This window comes from Entelurus aequoreus, linkage group LG18 (genome assembly GCF_033978785.1).
Source record: "Entelurus aequoreus isolate RoL-2023_Sb linkage group LG18, RoL_Eaeq_v1.1, whole genome shotgun sequence".
Taxonomy (NCBI): Eukaryota; Metazoa; Chordata; class Actinopteri; order Syngnathiformes; family Syngnathidae; genus Entelurus; species Entelurus aequoreus.
Window position 1 is genome coordinate 31,528,385 of NC_084748.1, and position 24,653 is coordinate 31,553,037.

Here is a 24,653-nt window from a genome sequence, read left to right on the forward strand (position 1 = left end):
TATATATATATATATATATATATGTGTGTGTGTGTATATATATATAAGCATATATATATATATATGTGTATATATATATATATACTGTGTATATATATGTGTATGTCCAACCTATAGACATGTGTACAGTTCTATGAACATAGTCATTCCATTACCTTCGCTGTGTCTAAGGCCTTCACCTTTGCAGCCGCTCGTTTCTTTTCAAATAGTTAATCGGAAGTACAGCTGTGACATTTTTTAAACTATTAGAAGTCAAGTAGGGGCAATAGTCATGTGATGTGCGTGGTCATAGTGTGGGCCAGGTTGCGGTGAAGCGGGTTGACATGAATGGGGAGCTGGACTCTGTGTAAGTCCAAAGGCCTGACCTTTTCTTTAGGACTTCTCTTTGATTGGAAAGTGATGTCTGGGTAATTCATGGTGTGAAGTAATGGCAGCTTGTCACATCCCTCGGTCCTGCGTTCTTAGATTTCACTCGCAGCACATGTCACGGTCAGAATAGCGATACATCTCTTTGCAGCATTCCTGTATCTTGAGCTTTGTACCGAAAACAATACTTCTTTTGTCTGGATTACTTTGAATCCTTTCTCTGTTTGAGAACAATGAGACAAGCCACTGGATAGCAAGTCTGGGCGCTAGAACGTCAGCAACAGTGCCAGGAGCTCTGAGGTCAGACCCACACTGTCCGCTTGACCTCTTCAACATGGTGGACAAAGTTACATTTGTACTTCACTTCTCTCTGCATTGGAAGTTAGCTGTATTAGATCTACTCAAATATTGCTGGCAGAAACGTTCACAGTGGAAAGGCTATTTGAGGTAATTTAAATGGAGGAACGTGGTATTGCGGCAGTATGTTAGCTTTTTAAAAGGGCTGTTAAAGTTAACGCGATAACTAGTTAACGAAAGTTTTCTTTAAAGGCAATATATTTTCTTATTGCACAACTAACGTGCATCCTGTGTGACCCTCAGTCCGTACTGTAGTGGTGGAAAACAAATAGAGAGCAAAAATGACGGCAGCTTTAGCTGCGAAGCCCTGACACGTCGCTAGCAGCAGTGTTGCCAAGTCCGCGAATTACAAGGGAGTATTTTTCTAATGTTGCTTGCAGTGTTGGTGAACCGCGGGTTGCGTTTTTTCGGGCTTGTTTTTTAACATGCGGTTGCTTATTTGGGCTTGCCTTTCTGTCCCCGCAATAAAGCAAAACACATATGTGCCACTAGTTAGTTTGTCCTTTTTGACACAACGTTCCCTGGTTATTTTAATAATGACAGCAAAAGAGAGCGCTAAAGGACAGGATTAGACCCCAGGTGGAAATGTCTTGCGTGTGCGTGTGTGTGTCTGTTTGTGTCCATTTTGTGTTGAGCTGTTAAAAGAAGCATAATGTTTAATAAACATGCATTTGCATACACCAAACAAATTGTTTAGTGCCATGTTGGACTTATATTTTTTAAGCTACACTTATTAAAGATTTAAAAAAATTATTTGTCATTAATCATGATTAATTATGAGTTAACTAAAGAAAAAATGCGATTAATCGCGATTAAAATACAGCCCTACTTTAGTATGCAATTCTTTTTAAGTGGGTGGGGGAAATTTCCAATTCTTGGATGCATCGCAATTCGGACGTGGACGATTTTGAATTGATTTACAAAAAGGGCCAAAGACCGATTATTCGTAAAATTAATACATATGGTTAAATGCAAAACTAAGAAGCGTGGTCCACAGCGTAATAAATATCTAGTTTCGTATTCTATCGTGAGATTGATATATTGCTATTTATAAATATGTAAGCCATTTTTCTCAGACCCCTATTTTGTTAGCATCAGGTGCAGACATGCTACACAGAAAAAAATAAATGTTAACATCTCTCTGTCCACTCACATGTCATATAGACATTTGTCTATCCAAACATGTGCAAACTCGTTAGCACATGCAAAGCTGTTCTATGAAGCTTGTGCGCAGCGGATTGCGTCTCTTAAACGATCAAAAGAAGGAGTGCAATCCCTTTAGGGTGTTTGTCGTCATGAATACGTAGAATATATGCTGATCCTCAAAATGCCCACAATACTGGAAGGGAGAAAATGCAATTATAATAATTTAACACACACATTAGACAGACAGATAGATAGGAACTTTATTAATCCCTTGGGAAAGTCAAATTCCAGCAGCAGCAGGTAAAACCAAAATACAGGAAAAGTACTCAAAGTAGGGCTGGGCGATATGGCCTTTTTTAAATATCTCAATATTTTTAGGCCATATCGCGATACACGATATAAATCTCAATATTTTGCCTTAGCCTTGAATGAACACTTGATACATATATTCACAGCAGTATGATGATTCTATGTGTCTACATTAAAACATTCTTGTTCATACTGCATTAATATATGCTCATTTTAAACGTTCATGCAAAGAGGGAAATCACAACTAAGTCAATTTACCAAAACTGTATTTATTAAACAGTTATTAAGCAGTGGCACAAACATTCATGTCATTTTCAAAACAGAAAGTGCAAGATTGTCAGAGACATTTTAAAACAAGTTATTAGTGCACTTTTGTGCATGATGTCACTAAGATGACTTATCAAAACAACACTAAAATAAAGTGCACTTTTTGTACAGAACGCCACTACAATAGTTTAAAACATGATGTCACACAAGATATTTCAATACGTGTCACATAAAAATGAGCTGCATATCAAATAGTATATGTCCTGCGGTGTTGATGTGGAAATAGTTGCTTCGGCATTTAGTTGGTGTGGCACCGAACGGAGATGTTGACATGTAAAGACATATTCCCGCTTGAAGCCAAACCACCGTCAGACGATGGATCCCGTGCTGTTTTTCTTGGAAATTAATTATTCCTCCATTTGTTACCAGATTCGCACCTTCTTTCTCTCGTATTACCACTCAAACCACACCATTAGCTGTTAGCATCACAGCTAACGTTACCATGTCGCTACCTCTCTGCTCCACGGGAGCGTGTGATGTTGCTCACGTGACAGTATGTGACGTATGTAAGAAGGTGCGCTTGTTCTAAGTCTCTGTGAGAAGGAGAGACAGGAAAGAGTGAGAAACGCATGCAGTTTAATGCCCCGCAGCTAAAAGCAACTGCCTGAGAACATATATTCACGATATAGTCATTTTCTATATCGCACAGACACAAACCCGTGATATATCGAGTATGTCGATATATCGCCCAGCCTTAACTCAAAGATTAAAAAAAGTAACAAAAAAGTGGGATTTATCAAGACTAAAACTGTTCTGTTTTTCATCTATATTTCATACGTCCAGAAAGGACGTATTCAGCAATATTATTTTATAATTTCATAGCTGCTTAATGACTTAAGGGGCTTATTAAAACAATGTCAATTGATGCATTTTGGTGTTTTATGGCGTTATTTTTAATGGTGTTTGTTGAAAAAAAACTTCTTGCAAAATGCATTTTCTTGCATCTGGAACATTCCAGCGCACGCTCGTAGGTAGTGCCAGCATCTCCCAGGGCGTACCTTCAAGCGTTCAATAACGACGGCAATGCTGTTACTGTATATCAAGAAAAATGTACATCTACAGTACAAGCCATCTAAGTTCCTCTCACCATTGAAGATGATCTTTTTAGCCACTTTTAGCTGCCCTTCAGAGAGGGTGACTAAACCTCCCGTCTCCATCACTGGCCCCCACCTCTCATTCAAAGCTGCGGCCCGCTGGCAAGCTGTCGGCTCCATTCAAGTCGAACTAGTCTGCTAAATGAGGCCAAGTCTGCTAGCGGGCCCGGCGATAAGACCCCAGACCCAAAGAGTGTCCCTGGGCTTACGGCAGCCAACAGCCCCGATAATGTACTCTCTCAGCTGTGACAGATAATGTAACAAAATAATGTGTGTGCACGTGTATGTGAGTACGTGTGATACAGAAATAGTCTGGAAGAGTATCACATAGACACCGCCGCGCCTCCCACCCCACCATAGTGTTAAGGGCATGGTCTGAAGGACCTAATTAACATGAGAAGCCAAATGTGTTTCTATTCTTCTTTCTGTCCGACCCGTCTGCTCTCAGTTGGAGCTGCAGTGTAATTAGCAAGCGTCTCCTGCTCTAACGAGAGTGTATTTTTATTGCAGCTGCTAATTGTTCCATTACCTCAGAGCGCACAGGTGTGAGTAACACTATGATGCTCTGATGTGCTGCCATACCTTAATATGATTTTTGTTTTACTTGTGCTAGCTTGTTTATTTTCTCATTTGGCAAAATTAATTTAATGTGTCCAATCAGAATGCTTTGACGTCATCCCATATCGCTAATTATCTCAGAGGCATATCCGCACACTATCTGGGGATTGTTATGATATGTTGTGATGGTATATTCTGCTCTTTGATTCTTATTCGTATTAAATACCCACTTGCAAAGACCATGTTTATTTTTGCATATCTTTCCTCCTGGCAGCCCGATGCACACAGTGTGGGTCTTGTCACGCCAGTTGCCACGGTGATTAACCACAGTCATGCCTGCCATTCTGCATCAGCATGCAGGGAGATGTTACTATTAAAACACGTGGCATTTTGAAATCATTAGCTCTGTCACAGGCCACATTTTATTTTTATGCTATACCTATCCGTCTGTCATGTCACGCAAGCGAATTATAACTCATTCTTTGCACAGTATTTGTACCTGAGGAGGTCGTTAACATGCGTAACGAGACAGGCTGGGTATGTTGACAGTGATTCATGCCCATCACTGCCTTGCACTTTGTGTCTGATTTTCTTGCTTTCGCAGTCTGTTTTTTCCAGCAATGTAGCAATAATATGACCTTTAGACACCACTTCAGATACATTACATACTCCTTATTAGGATAGATAATTAGTTTATAGATAATTATTACATTTAAAAGTAAAGTAGCCGCTTGACTGGTCACGGAATGAATAAATAAACAAATTGTTCATGAAATACATAAGTTAGTTACAAAATAAATCAATACAATCCTATTAGATTATTTAATTTTACAATTAAATTAATTAATAGACACTGTAATAAGATGTTTTACAATTTGATGAATTGATTCACATTTGGATGGATATTATATATAAGGTCCTGTTCCTGTATGACTGTACTGAATTTTTCCTGGCCAACTAGAATAGAATACAATATAAAATACTATACAATAATGCAACAATTAAAACACAGCTAATGGAAATGGAAAATATAACCCTATCAATGTAAATTTTTTGTCACATATTTTCATGAACATTTTACAATTTTGGGAAATGTATGATCAAAACAACAGTTAACAATTAATAATTTAAATATACTTAATTATATCAATAAACAAACAACTCGCTTTTACACACTATTAAGCAGATGGGCTTCACAATGCTTAAACATTAGCATGACATAACTGTCCAATGATAAGCATGTACAGTAGATCAGAGGTGGGACCAAGTCATTGCTTTGCAAGTCACAAGTAAGTCTCAAGTCTTTGCCCTCAAGTCTCGAGTCAAGTCCCGAGTCAAGACAGGCAAGTCCCGAGTCAAGTCCAAAGTCAAGACTAGAAAGTCTCAAGTCAAGTCCCAAGTCCTGCATTTTGAGTTTCGAGTCCTTTCAAGTCCTTTTAACCACAGACTAATATTTTTACACAGATTGTGTATGCTTTTAAAACGCTGTATTTATTTATTAAAACAAGTGCATTTGAAATTGCAGGAAAAAAAATAGTGCTGACATTGCAATTCATAATAGCACTATTAACCAGTCATTTTAATAGTTTAAACAATTTTAAACATTTAACTCATTCCTTTACAGAATAAACACATTTGCAAAAACAAACATTAACATACTATTGGTTGTATTTTATGAAAATAACATTACCACAAAGTTGAGAAGGAGCAAAGATCTTCAATATTTGTATGTGAGAATCACAAAGAAATCTTCTGGGGGAGGATGACGCCCCTACAGGGGTTTGGTTTACAAACTTTCAGCCCCACCTAAAACAAAATTCACCAGCCGCCACTGATTATGATGCATTCTCATTTTAGGCAAAGTATAAGACAATACTTTCTTAACAGTATAATTGTAATCAGGAATAAGTTTTCAAGTAACAATATTCAAATACTAACATTGTTGGGTAAGACAGCATTTGGTTTTATTCTGAATCCAGTGAAACAGATTAGTGGTTTTAGCTGATATAAAGACTTTCAGGTGTTTATATATGTTTAAGTATTTGGCAGACGCTTTTATCCAAAGCGACATACATAAAAAATACATATAAAACAATCACTGTAAACATTATCATTTAAGGGAAGAATGTAATACAAAATATCAATACAAAGTGTCAAGACAGAATAAACTCTCTGCTGCTGCAGCAACAGAGTTACAGTCTATAGGTCCCTAGGATATATAGATATCTAATGTATTCATACATTGTTTATGTAGGATATACGCATGTATATATAATCTAATCATATTGTTTCTTCAATTTAAAAATAGCTGACCGTTTTTTTCCCCCTTCTCTGGGATTATATTCCCAGTTTTGATCTCGGACGTCTGGTCACTTATAACGTATAAGAATATTATATTACTGTTAAGCAAACTATGAATAATAAAAACGCCAAAACATGTGTCCGTTATCATAGCTACACGTATGACAAAAAAACGCGTGAAAATCAGTGGTATTCAGTGAGGTAAGATGAATTAAATTTGCTGACAGTTCATTGCTCCTGCCAAATGAATTGCACTGAGTGGAGCGGATCACCACTTCAAGATGGCGGCTCCGCGTCTCGTCTGCGCCAGTAGGCAGTAGCGCTCAATGCTGCGTACCCTTATAAGATGTCTATGGTTATCACGTTAGCAGTGAGTTTACAGCCTCACTGATTTAACGACACAGCAAATAAAAGTCATGTTACTTAGCCAATAAACGTTATCTTACATTCAAAACTTACCCTTCTTTGTGCAACTTCAAATGTCGAACGAAGTTGGAAGTTGTTGCGTCTCCGTCTGTAATATTCGAACTGCGTGATTTGCATACGGCAATTCGTTTTTTGTTGACCAAGTCGTAGTTTTTATACCCGAACGAAACCAACTTTGGCATAATTGTTTCTCACTGCCGCATTGTTTGACAACTCATGTTCGGTGGTTGTCCTGCAATTTGATTGGATGAATGCTGTGTGATGAAAACAACGTAGATTTAATTTGATTGGCTGTTGTACTGACAGCACACACGCTGACAAGCAGCACACACGCTGATAGACACAGACGTATAAAATGAAAGATACGAAGTGCTCCCAAATAACTTTTTAAGGTTTGGGTTTTGGGGAAAGTAGCAAGTCATGTCAAGTCAAAACCCTCAAGTCCAAGTGAAGTCACAAGTCATTGATGTTAAAGTCTAAGTCGAGTTGCAAGTCTCTTTACATTTTGTCAAGTCGAGTCTAAAGTCATCAAATTCATGACTCGAGTCTGACTCGAGTCCAAGTCATGTGACTCGAGTCCACACCTCTGCAGTAGATCCCTGCTATTCATAAGTGGTCAAATTCCAATAACCCTATAAAATAATGGCCAATAATGGACCCATAATAAGCTCTAAAATCTTCAGTATTTTGACTCTAAACTCTGTAATATACCTCTCACATTATTACGGCAACCACTTTTTAAATGAGATTTACACATTTAAAAACATTACACGTATACAGTATACAATATTGCACCATGCAGTGTTAAAACAAAACATCATGTCTTGTCAAAGCATCTTCTTTCTGGAAAATATTAAACAAATTAATACATGCTGTAGGCAAGTTCTTATTATTCATGTTTATTAAAAAGGGAATATAAAACACCCGGCATTGTTTTCAGTATGCACCCCCTCACTGGGACCACTGCCCAATGCCAAGACCCTAAATGCCCTCTGCCGCCTCTCACTGCAGCGATTTAGGGCTGGTGAGATGTTCTCCGGATGAAAACATTGTTTCATAGTCAATGTTTTGGATATTAAGCCTGCACAAACTTATTTTATTCTGAGGAATTAGCCTGCCACTGTTTGTCTAAGCTTAATTGATTATAGGTCTTAATGTCAATAACTTTTGAATTTTATTTAAATGATCTGCTATAAAAGTATTTTTAAAATCAATTCCATTGATGCACACTAAGGATGTAACGACAGACAGTAATGATGTTAACTCCCGATGGTTAGTATTATCGTTTTAAACTAAAACAATCGAAAAACCATGATTGAATTTTGGATACATTCATGGACCAACTACAGCAGGGGTGGGCAATTAATTTTTACCGGGGGCCGCATGAGCAACCCGAGCACTGCTGGAGGGCCACATCGACAATATTTCAATGAAATTTTGCTCAATATTATTTTTGATATATACCGTAAGATAAATAATAATAATAATAATAATAATAATAAATAATAATAGTAATACTTCAACATAGTGTGTGTAACAGCATTCCATGACTAATATAAATTAATTAACATTAATAATAAATGACAGTAAAATAAGCACACGTATGACTGAGGAGTCATAGTGTAACTTTGTGTGGTGTTTGAGTTGTCCGACTTTTTGTGTGGCCATAAACACACCAGTGGTTTAGTGCTATGCGTGTTGGTGACAGATGACAAGTTGGTTTTGGCCTGGTTTGTATGGCAGAAAATTACTCGTTTTTCAAGATAGAATTGTTTTACTCATGTTTTTGGTGTGGTTATGTCCGAATATAAACAGTTTTGCTCAATAAAGTGATCGATATAATTCCTGTCCTCGAAGCATCTCGATAGACGTTACAATAATTGAATGGTGTTCAATTGAACGGTGTTGACGAACACCGTTAGGGCCGCTTGTTGTCACTGTCACTCAGAGTTGCATTGCAAAATTACATAGAATAAATATGTTTATTTTGTTTAGAATTCAGATGGGATTTGATTTGGTGCGCGGCATATTTGCTGCGCGCAGCGGACGCTTGAGCAGTGCGCAATTGCGCAGGCACGCATCTTAGAGGGAACGTTGCTTTGCAGTCCATGTCTTGTTGGAAACACGCCATTCGTCATCAACTTTTCTCTTTTTAGCGTCTCGGGTGTAAACCGTGCATCACTTGTCGCTGCATGTGCACCTTCACTCGCAGGTTACACACGGACACACGCCCATAAATAATACTTTTCAAAATAAAAGCAGCACAGTTGTATTGCGCGCACGACATAGATGTTTTTCAACTTTATTTTGTAATTTGTGATTGCAGCTGTTTTTTCAACTTTATTTTGTAATTTGTGATTGCAGCTGTTCACATTCACTCACAATCACGCACACGCATACGTCAACACGGAAGTAATACAAACAACGATTTTCAAAACAAAAGCAGCACCGTTGTATTGCACACTCGACATAGATACTTTTTTAAATTTATTTTGTAATTTATAATTGGCCTCACGCGGGCCGGACAGGGACGCACAAAGGGCCGGATGCGGCCCGCGGGCCGCAGAATGCCCAGGTCTGGTGTAGATGGAGGAGCAGATGAAGATGTCAAATCCAGAATAGGGAAAGCAAGAACATCATTCAACATACTAAACACAATATGGAGAGCAAAAAAACATTTCTCTCAAAACCAAATTGAAAATATTTAACTCAAATGTCAAATCCATCCTGCTGTACGGATCAGAAACATGGAAAACCACCAATAGCATACTCAATAAACTACAGACATTCGTAAACCGTTGCCTCCGTCGGGTCCTAGGAGTCTACTGGCCAGACACCATCATCAATGCCAACCTGTGGGAACTCACCAAACAAGAACCAGTGGAACTGCAAATCAGGAGAAGGAAGTGGAGCTGGATAGGCCACACACTCAGAAAACCAAATAAATCAATCACCAAACAGGCACTAACATGGAACCCACAGGGAAAAAGAAACAGAGGGAGACCAAGAACAACCTGGAGAAGAAGCACGGAACAGGAGATGAGGGCTGAGGGGCTGTCATGGCAACAACTCGACCGAAGGGCACAAGACCGGAATGGATGGAAGGCTTTCCTCGGCGGCCTATGTTCCTCAGGGAATACTAAGGCCTAAGTAAAGTAAGTAAGGAAGAAAGGGACTTATGCTGAACCCAGAAACACAACAGCAGGTACCAATAAGTAAGAAAAGTTAGCCCCTTTAAATTAAGTATTATTTATGTTTGTTTTATGTATGACAGTACAATATGTGTCTTAGTTTCTATTATTATATTGTTGTGATCACAAGATGCTTGTATACATACAGTAGAGAGATAACTACCATGGGGAACTTCTGTTTCCATGCCGATGAAGCTATTATTTACGTGCCTGTTTTTTATGTTAGGAAGAGAGTAATACTGTTGATGCACTTCATTTTCGACTCCCGTCTTATCAATAACACATCTCCACAATGGTAAGCCTTTGACGTGAACTTTGCAAACAGTTGGAACAACATGGCAGGACTTGCGCTGCTCAATGTTAACGACATGGCTAATGTCAGCGCCGTCTTTGCTGCGCCGATTAATTTGACCAACTTTTACAAAAAATGGTTTGAAGGTCGCAAACAGTTTTTTTTTATGCCATAGCTATGAAAACAGTCTATTTAAAAATAATAACTTCCACTTTGTGAGAATTAATTTATCACGGTCAAGCCCAGAAACAATTAGGCGCGATTAACAAAGAATTTAAGGATTAGTAGTCTATTTGAGTCATTAAAAACTTGATAAATTTCAATAGCATTTTAACTAGCATGCTCTTATGCCCCACAGAGGGCAAAAATGACAGGGAGCGTCGGTCTGGTGGGGCTAGCGATGGGAATTGATAAGATTTTTCCAGTTCCGATTCTGCTTAACAATTCGGTTCTTTATCGATTCTCTTATCGATTCTTATTTGAAAAAAAAAGTTGACAAAAATGTGAATTAGCATTAACATTGCTTAGCTTGAAGGTAACATGACCTCACAAAAGCCAACAGTGAGGTATTAAGAGCCACATAACATGGAAAAAAAGCTTAAAAAATAAATAAATATAAGAAATAAATATTCTTCTGTAGCATTTACTAAAATAAAACATTTGCGGAAATTACACAATAATGTAACATTTACATTTACTTAAACTGTTTAGGGGTTTGTACTTAAAGTTGAGACTTGTAGTCATCTCCCAAATAAATATATAATGGGAACATCTCGTTAGAGGAAAACATGCAACTTTTCTCTGGCTGCAATTGAACATTTACCTACCGAAAATCAGGAGCGTCTACTGTGGCAAATGGGTACAAGCCTTTGACCACAAACTTTGTCACTGCTCTGTGACATCGGAATCTGTCGCTCGTCATGCTTATCTAAATAAGAAGGCATTCATTTAAATTTAAAAGCTAATAGCAGCTTTGACAATTACGCAAGTGGCACTAACATGATAGTCGGTGTTAGTACCTTGCTGTTTTATTTACGGGAGATGACTATTGCTTGGATAAGATTGGTGCGGTTCAAAAACGACATTCATATACAGTTACAGTGTAGCATGCCGGGAGTTCAAATTTTTCAACATATTGCTCGTATATTCCTACTTTTGTTGAAATAGCAACCGAGCAATTGTTGAAAGTTGTGCTGTTGCAATCATTTTCGTAAAATATAGCTAAACTTTGGAGCGTTTCTTTTGCCTGGCGCCATCTTTCTGCTGTCTGACGTCACTACGCTCGTTGCATAGTGACTACGCCCGTTGCGTAGTGATGTCATTCCCGCCCGCATAAATCGTTTGAAAAATTTTCAAGCGATTCCAAGGAATTGATACACTGTGGGAACCGGTTGTGAACAGAAACCCGTTTTTGATTCCCGTCCCTAGGTGGGGCACAGTCACACTTGTACCAATGCATGTGACATCAGTGATAATAAAAGCAAAAAAATCCCATTTAAAAGTGGTTATTCAATTGCTGGTTTTGAACTTCACTTACTTCCAGATTATAAAACTTTAACCACAAAATCTATAAATATTAACATCACTGCAAAAGAGTAAAATATTAATTGTCAGTCATCTTTTTTACTGGGTCACAGTTGTGTATGTTTGTTTTGGTTTGGAATATATGCATAGTAAAGATTTGGGGGTTATTTGCTTGGTGTGCATTTGCGGTGTAATTATATACAAACTTTATATTACGGTGATTGATTGTGACCAAAATTATAGCGGTTATCATTATTATCACTGTATTGTTGAATGTGCTCAAAAAGTACTTACACATACACTGAATTATTTTAACCAAGTTTTATTTAAGAAATGAGTTAAATAAATATACACAATATACTTTCTTGGCAGGAGAAACAAATACTTTTTTCACATATTTTTATTTGAGTGTTTAAGTATGTTTATCTTCTTTTATTTTAATTTGTAAAAATAAAATGTTTTTTATTCATAAGGCAAATTGAGAGTTCACTTTGCTTCACTTCAGGTTTATGTAACATCAAGAGAGTTCACTTCCTTTTGTAGATTGTGTTAATAGTGTTGTTAAAAAACGAAACACCTCTGTCTGTGTTATATTATTTTGAGTTCAGATCGACCACTCTGTGCTAAGAGAGCACAGCCAGTATGTTCAATATACAATGTTGAATAGCTTCATTGCTTAGACAACCTATCAATACCTACACGCTTCCATGAGTGGGGTCAAAAATGACCCCAGTTCAATCAATGCGTTTTTTGCAATAAACCGGGTTGTTATTCTTCAAAATCTTTAAAATTAAAAGTTGTAATATTTACATATTTTAGGTATTCCCTATGAAACATGTTTGTGACATGAGGCAATTTGCATTTTTCATTATTTTTAAGAAATTGCAGTTTTTGTATCACAACAACCCTCTTCCAAAAGTGGGGTCAAAAATGACCCCAGCCGTTTTTTTTTTTTTATACCGCTTTTGCAGATTAAGAAAATACATTAAAGGACCTATCACTGATCTGCATCTAGTCAGAGGTATATATGAACTATATTTTTGATGATTAAAAGTCCTTGAGCTTTAAGGGACTACTGTCACCTTATTGTGAGTTTGTTAGTGTTTTTCCATGTTTAATGTTGAGTTCCTCTCCTGCACACCTATTTCGTAGTTCCACTTTCTTTTTGAGTGTCCTGCAGCAGCTTTATTTTGTCTACCAGCGCACCTGTTTTGAGTTTAGCCGTCGCTATTTAAATCCAGCTGGTGCTGTGGTCTTTGTCGGGAGATTGTTATCTGTATGGATGCTGTTGAACGCTGTTCCCTTTTGTGAGGCTTCCAAGTAAGTTTGTTTCTGCATAGTCCTAGGTTTTTGTGCATTCCCTAACGCATTAGTGTTGGTTTGGCTCGCACCTCGCTGCATGTGCCTTAGTGTTTTTGTCTTTGTTTATCAAATAGCTCGTACCTGCACGCGGTCTCCTGCTACCTTCTGCATCTTGAATCGCAATCCTCGCTATCATGCGACCCTGAGGTCCTGAAACTGAAACTGAGGTGTTGGACTGTTCCATATTGTTACAGCAGAGTGGACAAAGCTCCTGTCAAGGAATTTGGTGTTTGACTTTGGGATTTCCAGTGCATGGCTTGGTAGTACCCTCCGGGTGATACAACCGGAGATGTGGGCTGGGGGTAGCAGTGCTTTACAATCCGCAGGACAGCTGGGGGTGTGCATCTTATAAAGAGTAGGTGCTGCAACTGCTCGTCGATGACACAGCTTGCTGATGGCGAACTGCTGTAGGGCAAAGTCCTCATTGACGGCAATGATTTTTAGAGCCTTTTTTTGGATGATGTCGAGCTGCCGGAGAGTGGTCTGAGCCAGGTTCATTCAGGCTAGGCAGGAGTACTCCATAATGTTCCTGACCCGGATCTTGTCGATGTTGGCTCTGCCTTTAATCTCAAGCTTGTTGCCAGCCTTACGTAGCACTCCGAGATGTTGACCGGCACATTTGCATGAGGGTTGGACAGGTGGCTGGTCCACGTTAGTTTGGAGTCAATACAGAGACCCAGAACCTCTATCTACTCACAGAGTCCGATTTTAGTGGCCCCGAAGAAGAGATCTGGGCGGGATGGTTTCCTCTTCCTGGACAGGATTATAGCCTAGCACTTGTTGGGCTCGAAAGTGACCTTCCAGGTGTCAGCCCACGTACTGCTGTTCTCCAGGTCTTTGTTTAGCGATGCAGCTACCTCCGGTCCATGTTGTTGTAGGTGCGAAGATGGTGGAGTCGTCCGCATACAGGAATATGGTGTTCTCACACAGTTCCATAACATCATCTATGAAGATGGAGAATAGTATTGGGTCGAGAATTGATCCCTGGGGTACAGATGCGTTGATGGGAATTGGATATGAAGATTGACTAGAGAGCACAACCTTGATGGTTCTTCCTTGAAAGTAGTTCTGTAGCCAGCGTGCAGTGCAGTCTTCCAGTTACGCCCTTTGAAACGAGTTTAGCACAAAGACCATTGTGCCAAACCTAGTCGAATGCACCCTTAATGTCCAGTGCGACAGCGTACACTTAGCCACTTTTGTCAGGAGATCTTGTTTTTGTCTTTGACAAAACTGTAAGTAGGTCTGCTGTGCACGTGGTTTGGTCTTAAACCATATTGTTTATTGGAGATAAGGTCATGGCGGAGGAGCTATATCTCTGTAGCTGTTTGTGGACAGAGGATTCCATCACTTTACTGATGAAGCTGAGCAGGGATATGGAGTTGTACTTGGATGGATCTGATTTAGAGTCCCTTTTGTGAATTGGGATCACTCTTGCAGTTTTCCAGTGGTCAGGAAATAAGCCACGAGAGAAAAGTAGTTGAAAGAGACGGCTGAGGTCTTTGAGGACCCTTGTAGGGATTTCATCCGGCCCTGAGGCCCTACCTGGGTTTAGGTTGTATAGGATGTTCGTCACATCTTTGGGTTTGAAGTGGACATTGCCAAAGTGAGAGGGCGGTGGTGGGCTCTGGAGCTGAGGTTGTGCTGATGCCCCAGGCAATGTATACTTCTCCATAGAGGTTTGGCAGAAGATGTTGCCCTTTTCACTTGCTGAGATATGGGGGATACCTTGATGTTTGATGACGGGTATGTCCGTAGAGCAACTTCTTCTGGAGACTGAATTCACAATGCTCCACCATTTCTTCAAGCTGAGTGCTTTGTCAGCGTGTCGTTATATTGTCTCTTTGCTCGTTTTTAATTTTGATTGAACACTGCCCTTTCTTCCACAAACTTTTGCTTTGATACCAAGTCGTTGGATGTCCGCATCTTGCAGTGGAGCCGTCACTTTTTCTTGGCACTGTTTGTCAAACCAAGCTATATCCCCAGGCTTTCTGGTTATGATCTTGATGGGTATGAATGCGGCCATGGCGTCTTGCAATAAGTTGGTGAGAGTGGTGCAGATTGTTTCAGGATCTTCTTCCTTGAAGACACTTAACCAGTTCATGGATGTTAGGTACGCTCTCATTTCCCATAACTGAGACTGTGCGCTTGTTTGGCTTATCTCTGAAGACTGGTAGTTTTAGCTGTATTTGTACAGTTCCTATGGAATCTTCTATGAACCTTTATTTCTTAGCAACTTTGACTGTCCCACTTACACATCTGATGTCATCTCTCACATCTGATGCAGCTTTGACTGTCAATACTGTCCCACTTACACATATGATGTCAGCAGTCTCATCCTCGGGGAGGGGGAATTTCTGATCCACTAAAGACTGTAGGACGACAGAAAGCTAATGAGGTGATTTCAAATACTTTAAAATCTGGAACTTTCTACATTCTTATGGCTGACTCTATAAATGTAAAAACCATGGTACATGAATTTTATCTGCTGATAAAATTAATTATTAATTAATTTGTTGTATTTATCTGCCAAACACAACTGGTCACGTGACTCCCCTGCCAACATGGCCAGCAAACACAACCAGTCACATGCATACTTGCTGACCCTCCCGATTTTCCCGGGTTACTCCCGAATTTTAGAGCCCGTCCCGAAAATCTCCCGGGGCAACCATTCTCCTGAATTTCTCCCGATTTCCACCCGGAGAACAATATTGGGGGCGTGCCTTAAAGGCACTGCCTTTAACGTCCTCTGCAAACTGGCGTCACGGTCGCTTTTCCTCCATAGTAACAGCATGCCGGCACACACACATGTGAATGCAATGCATACTTGATCCACAGCCATACAGGTCACACTGACGGTGGTCGTATAAACAACTTTAACACTGTTATAAATATGCCCCACACTGTGAACCCACACCAAACAAGAATGACAAACACATTTCGGGAGAACATCCGCACCGTAACACAACATAAACACAACAGAACAAATACCCAGAATCCCTTGCAGCACTAACTCTTCCGGGACGCTACAATATACACCCCCGCTACCACCAAACCCCCCCCCCTCCAACCCCGCCCACCTCAAACCCAACCCCCCCACCCCCCCTCAATATCCCGAATTCGGAGGTCTCAAGGTTGGCAAGTATGGTCACGTGACTCCCCTGCCAACATAGCCACCAAACAAAACTAATCACCTGACTCTCCTGCCAACATGGCCACCAAACACAACTAGCTATGTGACTCTCCTGCCAACATAGCCACCAAACAAAACTAATCACCTGACTCTTCTGCTAACATGGCCACCATACAAAACTAGTCACGTTTCTCTCAGATGTGAGCGATGACATTAGATGTGTAAGTCGGACAGTCAGAGTTGCTAAGAATTAAAAATTAACAGAATAACCCATAGGAACTGCTGGGGATAATTTTTGTCCCCACTTGTGGAAAAGTGGGTTAGTAACACAAAAACTGCAATTTCTTAAAATTAATGGAACAATAAATAAAAATGCAAATGGCCTCATGTCACAAACATGTTTTATGAGCAATAGCTAGAATATGAATATATCACAACTTTTCATTTTAAAGATTTTGAAAAATAACAACTCGTGGGGTCATTTTTGAGTGTGCATATAACACTAATTTGTCTTGTATTCAGTTAGTATTTAAGATAGCCAGCGCACTAACTGTAGTTCAGACCTGGGCATTCTGCATCCGGCCCTTTGTGCGTCCCTGTCCGGCCCGCGTGAGGCCAATTATAAATTACAAAATAAATTTAAAAAAGTATCTATGTCGAGTGTGCAATACAACGGTGCTGCTTTTGTTTTGAAAATCGTTGTTTGTATTACTTCCGTGTTGATGTATGCGTGTGCGTGATTGTGAGTGAATGTGAACAGCTGCAATCACAAATTACAAAATAAAGTTGAAAAAACATTTATGTCGTGCGCGCAATACAACTGTGCTGCTTTTATTTTGAAAATTATTATTTATGGGCGTGTGTCCGTGTGTAACCTGCGAGTGAAGGTGCACATGCAGCGACAAGTGATGCACGGTTTACACCCGAGACGCTAAAAAGAGAAAAGTTGATGACGAATGGCGTGTTTCCAACAAGACATGGACTGCAAAGCAACGTTCCCTCTAAGGTGCGTGCCTGCGCAATAGCGCACTGCTCAAGCGTCCGCTGCGCGCAGCAAATATGCCGCGCACCAAATCAAATCCCATCTGAATTCTAAACAAAATAAACATATTTATTCTATGTAATTTTGCAATGCAACTCTGAGTGACAGTGACAACAAGCGGCCCTAACGGTGTTCGTCAACACCGTTCAATTGAACGCCATTCAATTATTGTAACGTCTATCGAGATGCTTCGAGGACAGGAATTATATCGATCACTTTATTGAGCAAAACTGTTTATATTCGGACATAACCACACCAAAAACATGAGTAAAACAATTCTATCTCGAAAAACGAATAATTTTCTGCCGTACAAACCAGGCCAAAACCAACTTGTCATCTGTCACCAACACGCATAGCACTAAACCACTGGTGCGTTTATGGCCACACAAAAAGTCGGACAACTCAAACACCACACAAAGTTACACTATGACTCCTCAGTCATACGTGTGCTTATTTTACTGTCATTTATTATTAATGTTAATTTATTTATATTAGTCATGGAATGCTGTTACATACACTATGTTGAAGTATTACTATTATTATTTATTATTATTATTATTATTATTATTATTATTATTATTATTATTATTATTATTATTATTATTATTATTATTTATCTTACGGTATATATCAAAAATAATATTGAGCAAAATTTTATTGAAATATTGTCGATGTGGCCCTCCAGCAGTGCTCGGGTTGCTCATGCGGCCCCCGGTAAAAATGAATTGCCCACCCCTGATCTACACTGATTATGCTCCCCAAGTATGTAAAACTGACTACCTCCTCTAATTGATTATGGTCCATTGTTATTGGTGTATTGTTCTTGTTATTGATACGCATGACCTTTGTTTTTTGTGAATTGATCTTAAGCCCAAGAAATGCAGCAGTTCTTTGTAGTTTTTGTGATTTGTCCTGCATCTGTTGGTGAGTGTGAGCCAGGAGAGCTAGATCGTCTGCAAAGTCTAGGTCCTCTAGTTGTTCGGTAAGGCTCCACTGTATGCCGGTTTTGCTGTTTTTGGTTGTTTGGTTCATGGTCCAGTCAATACAGAGGAGGAAAAGGAAAGGCGAGAGCAGACATCCTTGCCGCACCCCAGTCAGGACCTCGAAGGCCTCCGATGGGCATCCGTCATGTAGGACACGACATCGCATCCCTTGGTAGGTGCTCTTGATGATGTTGATGAACTTCGGTGGGATGCCATAGTGTGCCATCAGCTTCCACAGTGTCTCACGGTCGACACTGTCAAACGCCTTTTCAAAGTCTATGAAATTAATATATACTGGTGAGTTCCATTCCATGGATTGTTCTATTATAATCCTGAGGGAGGCAATTTGGTCAGCACAAGATCTTCCATTTCTGAAACCAGCCTGGTTATCCCTCAGTTGTGCATCGACCAATTTCCGCATCCTTTCTAGTAGTATGTGGTTAAGCACCTTCGCTGGCGTTGAGAGGAGCATAATACCCCTGTAGTTTTTACACTCCCTGAGGTCTCCTTTCTTGGGAATCTTTATGATGTTGCCATCTCTCCAGTCTGATGGGACTTTTTCTTCCTCCCAGATAGCTTGCATGAGATGGAAAAGCATGCTGGAGGATGTTTCGATATCTGCTTTGAGAGCTTCTGCTGGTAGCTCATCCCTTTCTTCCTACTTCCCCCAAACAAACTGTTTGGAATGTGCTCCTTTTGTGACGTTGTTGCCGTGTGTGATGTCAGTGGATTATCCATATCTGGTACAAATGTACCCAGAGTGCCTTGCGTGTATCCGCCATTGTAGTCTGTGCTGTTGTCAATATGCTTTTTTTGCTATTCTCTTGTTGTGGTGCAGACTGGCTCCACTGTTACCATTTCTAATACAAAGTAGCGTTTAGTTGTAACTTATATCTGTTGGTAGACTCCATATGGAAGCGCTAAAAACTACAACAAAGTGGGCATGGAGAAGATGCAGTTGAAGTGCAGGCGCGTAAATAGGACCCGCCCACAAAAAGGCACATCCTGAAGAGATGGTCAAAAAGCGGTAAAACATAATCTATGCAACATTTTAACCAAAGAAACACCATTACATGTTATGTAGACCACAAGGAAGTGTTTTATATGTAGAAAAAAAAATCCTAAGGACCCCTTCAATGTTTAATTTAGACCAAAAATAAATAACGTTTGCTTATTTTATAAGTGTGTCTACTTAATGTACAAACATATGAACGATTTTTTAAAGATTAAGATTAAAGTACCAATGATTGTCACACACACACTAGATGTGGTGAAATTTGTCCTCTGCATTTGTCCCATCCCCTTGGGGAGCAGTGGGCAGCAGCGGCGCCGCGCCCGGGAATCATTTTGGTGATTTAACCCCCAACTCCAACCCTTTGTTGCTGAGTGCCAAGCAGGGAGGTTATGGGTCCCATTTTTATAGTCTTTGGTATGACTCGGCTGGGATTTGAACTCCAACCTACCGATCTTGCATTTATATTTAAGAAAACATTTATTACGCTTGCTAATGGGCCGTCTTCCCGTCCGGTTGCGGGGAGTCTCTAGGCCCCTCAGACGGTGCGTCCCGCCTTTCTGCCCGTGTGGGGGGTGGTCTCTCGCTGGCTTGGCGGCTAGCTGTCCTCTGCTTCTCCCGTGCCTTGTCCTCTGCCGGGCGCGTCTATATGCAGACTACTGCTGGCTCTTCCGGGCGGCACGGTAGGCCGGGTTCTGGGGCTCCTGTCGCTGGCCGGCCTGGCTGCGTGGGGCCGGTGGTCCCTTGTTCCCTGGGCGCCACACCTGCTGTTTGTGGGTTGGGCACTCTGGGTGGCTGGGGCCGTACTCCGGCTCCCGCACATACTGGGAGTCAAATATATTGTACATACAAATACACATATATATTCACATACACACAGTTATTCATACATACATAGGTACCTATGCTCCCACATACATACACAAATACAGTACATACCTACACACTCAAAGTTCAGACATCCACACACACATTCACTGTACAAACATACATATACACATACTGTACATATACATTCACTGTACAAACATACATATACACATACTGTACATATACATTCACTGTATATGCCTCTTCTCACTAATGCAGTCAGGCAAGCGCTACCAGAGTCTCATGGCCAACACAGAGAGACTCAGGAGGAGCTTCTATCCCCAAGCTATCAGACTTCTCAACTGCACCGCTGATTAACACTTATCACAATTGCACAAAACTGCACGCACAAGAATCACTTTACTTACCACTGTACTCTTCATTCAATGACTGTAAATAATGTAAAAACAAGAGTATAAAGAAGTCATACTGTTCCATTACCTCTGTTCATACTACTGTCACTACTCAACTGCCAAAAGAACTGTAGACATCTTAATATTTATTACTTCCTATACTGTGTATACTGTATATACTGTTATACTATTTGATATTGCACTGGTACTGTATGTGACTACTGTACCTTTACTTGTACTGATACTTCTACCATAACTACTGGGACTTATTGTGCAACTTATTGTCTTGTAATTAATGTACATCAGAGCTATTCAAATGTTTGTATTTTTGGTATTTAGTGTATTAGATTCAGCAACTAGTGTTTGGATCCCACTGTACGCAATATCTGAAGAGCATGGAAAAAAGCATTTCACTGTGGTGTACTCTGCATGTGACGAAAAAAACCTTGAACTTTGAACCTATAAACATACATATACACATACTGTACATACACTCATTCATAAAATCATGTTTCATCAAACATATATTAATGTTGTTACCCTAGGGTAAACTGGGTAACACATGGCACACTGACAAAGCTTAACCTATTGTTGCTATAACAATTTACAAGGTTAATATGGCTGGCTTTTCTTTCTTCCCCTCCATTTATCTGCTTTCTTTTGTATTTCAAGTTATCATTACATGTATGTATTATTGCATTTGAATAATTGTATTGTTGATAATAGAGGTAAATTATTGTTGTTATTCATTATCAATAGTGCTATTTCTATTGCTATTTGTATTGCTCCATTTGTAGTGTAATAATGTTCATAGTCATTTCTGTATTATTATTTATTTAACTAACTGCTTCTTTGCTATCACTTTTAATATCATATTTGTACATATCGTATTTGCTGATGTTGTTCTATTGTTGTTATTGTTGTGTTTGCTGTTGTTGTTTTTTTCTCTCTGTCTTATCCCCCTTTTGTCCCCACAATTTCCCCCTCTGTTTTCCTTTTTTTTTCTCTTTTTATCCCCTCCTTCTCCGGCCCGGCTGCACCAAATAATAATATAAATCCTTTTATTGAAGTCAAATACAAATAGGGCAACAAGAGAAGTATCCCACACTTCTCTTTTGTAAAGTAAATTTGCAAAAGAGAATTTAATGTAGATATGGGCATCTACATCAACAATATGATTTGCCTGAGAAGCTGAAAAGGACAAAAAAATAAAATAGTAACACATTTATTATAAGCCCAAAAGAAGCCGCTCAAATGTATATATTTTTTGTGCACAAAGCTTTATTCGTAATTAAGTGAATTACTGTATTTCTTTGTATACAGAATGTATTTATTTCCAAAAGTGTCTATCAAATATAAAAAAGTACTTTACTGAAAAAAAGGTTGAGAACCGTAGACATGATTTACTTATTCTCAAGTAAAATAAATATGACCTAATACTGCCTGTTTATTTACATGGCAACAATGTAAAAATTACTGTACTACGTCAATAGCCTGCTTTGTAAAAACTACCCTAAATGCAAACCACCCAGTTCTATAGGTCTACTTATAGTTGCAGGAACTAAGGGTTCCGGAAGAGTCCCTGAAACTTTGGTGGAAAATGGCCTATGTTGTCTGACAAATATGATCAATTAAAAAATACCAAAAACTAGAGATGTCCGATAATATCGGCAGGCTGATAATATCGGCCTGCCGATATTATCGGCCGATAAATGCTTTAAAATGTAATATCGGAAAATATCGGTATCGTTTTTTTGAAATTATCGGTATCGTTTTTTGTTTGTTTGTTTTTTTTGTTTTTTTTAATTAAATCAACATAAAAAACACAAGATACACTTACAATTAGTGCACCAACCCAAAAAACCTCACTCCCCCATTTACACTCATTCACACAAAAGGGTTGTTTCTTTTTGTTATTGATATTCTGGTTCCTACATTATATATCAATATATATCAATAAAGTCTGCAAGGGATACAGTCCGTAAGCACACATGATTGTGCGTGGTGCTGGTCCACTAATAGTACTAACCTTTAACAGTTAATTTTACTCATTTTCATTAATTACTAGTTTCTATGTAACTGTTTTTATATTGTTTTACTTTCTTTTTTATTCAAGAAAATGTTTTTAATTTATTTATCTTATTTTATTTTATTAATTTTTTTAAAAAAGGACCTTATCTTCACCAAACCTGGTTGTCCAAATTAGGCATAATAATGTGTTAATTCCACGACTGTATATATCGGTATCGGTTGATATCGGTATCGGTAATTAAAGAGTTGGACAATATCGGAATATCAGATATCGGCAAAAAGCCATTATCGGACATCCCTACCAAAAACACTTCGGAGTGACTACTGTATCTTTCTTGATACATAGCCTACCTGCATTACTGTACGGGCCATAGTGTTTGACCTACCATTACCTTACAAATAAAATAATTCCAATGCATTTTGCACCTCAACTTTAATCAGACATGTCAAGTATTGTGAGGAGAGTGCCGAGTGGAAAATGATCACACATTAGAGTGGCAAAATCTGTTAAACCTTGCATGAAATTGATGTCATGGTGTATGCAGCAGCTCCACCCCAGAAGCCTGTTGACTTTTGACAGGACTTAATCAGCCATCATGTCACAAACTGCAACCGAGGATTTGTGTGCGTGTGTGTGTGAGTGCGTATGTGTGTGTGTGTGTGTGTGTGTGTGTGTGTGTGTGTGAGAGAGAAGAGTAGTGGAAGAAAATAAGTAATGGATGAGTGACATTATGGTACTAATCAACTCTTGATTGTAGAAACACTCAATATGCAGGCTGACAGGGGCTTCTCTTAGGTGCACATCAAAAAGGCTGGGAGGGAGCTGATATGAGTGTTATTAAAATGTGTGCATGCATGGGGAAGAAATGGGGGAGGTGTGTGTTGAGGGTCTTTGATTGCGCTGTAATCCTTTCGCCCTGGTTGGAAATGACCCTGCACAGTCTGGCATAAACAATGAGGATACACGCACGCATGCAAACAAAAACAATGGCTTGCTCATGACACTGCTCAGATGTTTTGACTTCATCATGGGAAAGTGTCCGCAGCAGACACTGGCTGATTTACTGCAAGAGAAGGTTGGTTGTGTTTGTGGGGTAGAGCTTTGCTTACACTTCTGCAGTGAGGCAAAATTTGCTATGCTGTGTCTGGGATACTTCCAAGGGGACAATGTTAAGTGTGAATGTTGAGATGTTGTGCAGGTTAAATTAATGATTGCCTGCACTTCTCATTGGGGATAGCATACATTCCTCATCCACCGCAGCAGATGGTAAATGTTTTGACTTATTCCTGCACAGCTCACGTCTAGTACAAGTGCACTTAATTTTTGTTTGTACGTCTCCCACCCAGGATAAACACATATTCTGTCAATATGTTTCATTAAGGTTTTTTTCTAAATTATGTCTGACACAAAGTAGGTCAATGTGATGCTTTTCATATTACTGTCTTGACACTGCATGCATATCATTGCCCTCTGATTTTTTTGCTCACCCCACACAGTTGCAGGAGCGTAAATCAATCCAAAAGGCATTTTTAAAATAGCTTAATAGTTGTCAAAATATGTTTTCTTAGTTTTTTCTCATGCTGTGGCATCCCTCTTTAATTTCTACGGCAATAGAACTACCGGTATGTCTGTGTGTGTTTTTGTGTGAGCGTCTGTGGAGGTGTGTACACCACCTACAAAACAATATTGGCAGCATGTCAGGTGCTATGTGGAAGTTCATTATTTCAGTTACTCCACAGGGAATACAACATGGCTGCTAGCCAAATTGTATTTTGCTGTCTGTTGCCCTGCTGACTCATTCTCTCTTACAGTAGGTACATCTGCATTACTTAATGTCTAACACCACTACATAAATCACTACAAAGGTAATGGTGCTAAGGCTAACATAACATGAGAGGGGTCTTGGCTCTGGCCATAAGATATATATTTTTTCAGCAATGGTAGAATGACATCTTATTTATTTCTGTGTATGTGTCAA

At 39.4% G+C, this 24,653-nt stretch overlaps 1 protein-coding gene across 3 annotated transcripts in view; it reads left to right on the forward strand.

Moving 5' to 3' along the window:
• Window positions 1–24,653, forward strand: part of rhbdl3 (rhomboid, veinlet-like 3 (Drosophila)) — a 112,622-nt gene that overhangs the window by 45,556 nt on the left and 42,413 nt on the right. Inside the window, exon 1 of one of the 3 annotated variants that reach the window (XM_062026969.1) lies at window positions 23,640–23,750. The exons of the other annotated variants lie outside the window; for them this stretch is intronic. Coding sequence (XP_061882953.1) covers window positions 23,673–23,750 — 78 coding nt within the window. The 5' untranslated portion in view covers window positions 23,640–23,672. Of the gene's footprint in view, window positions 1–23,639; window positions 23,751–24,653 lie in introns of those variants that run through there. 3 annotated transcript variants of the gene reach the window in all.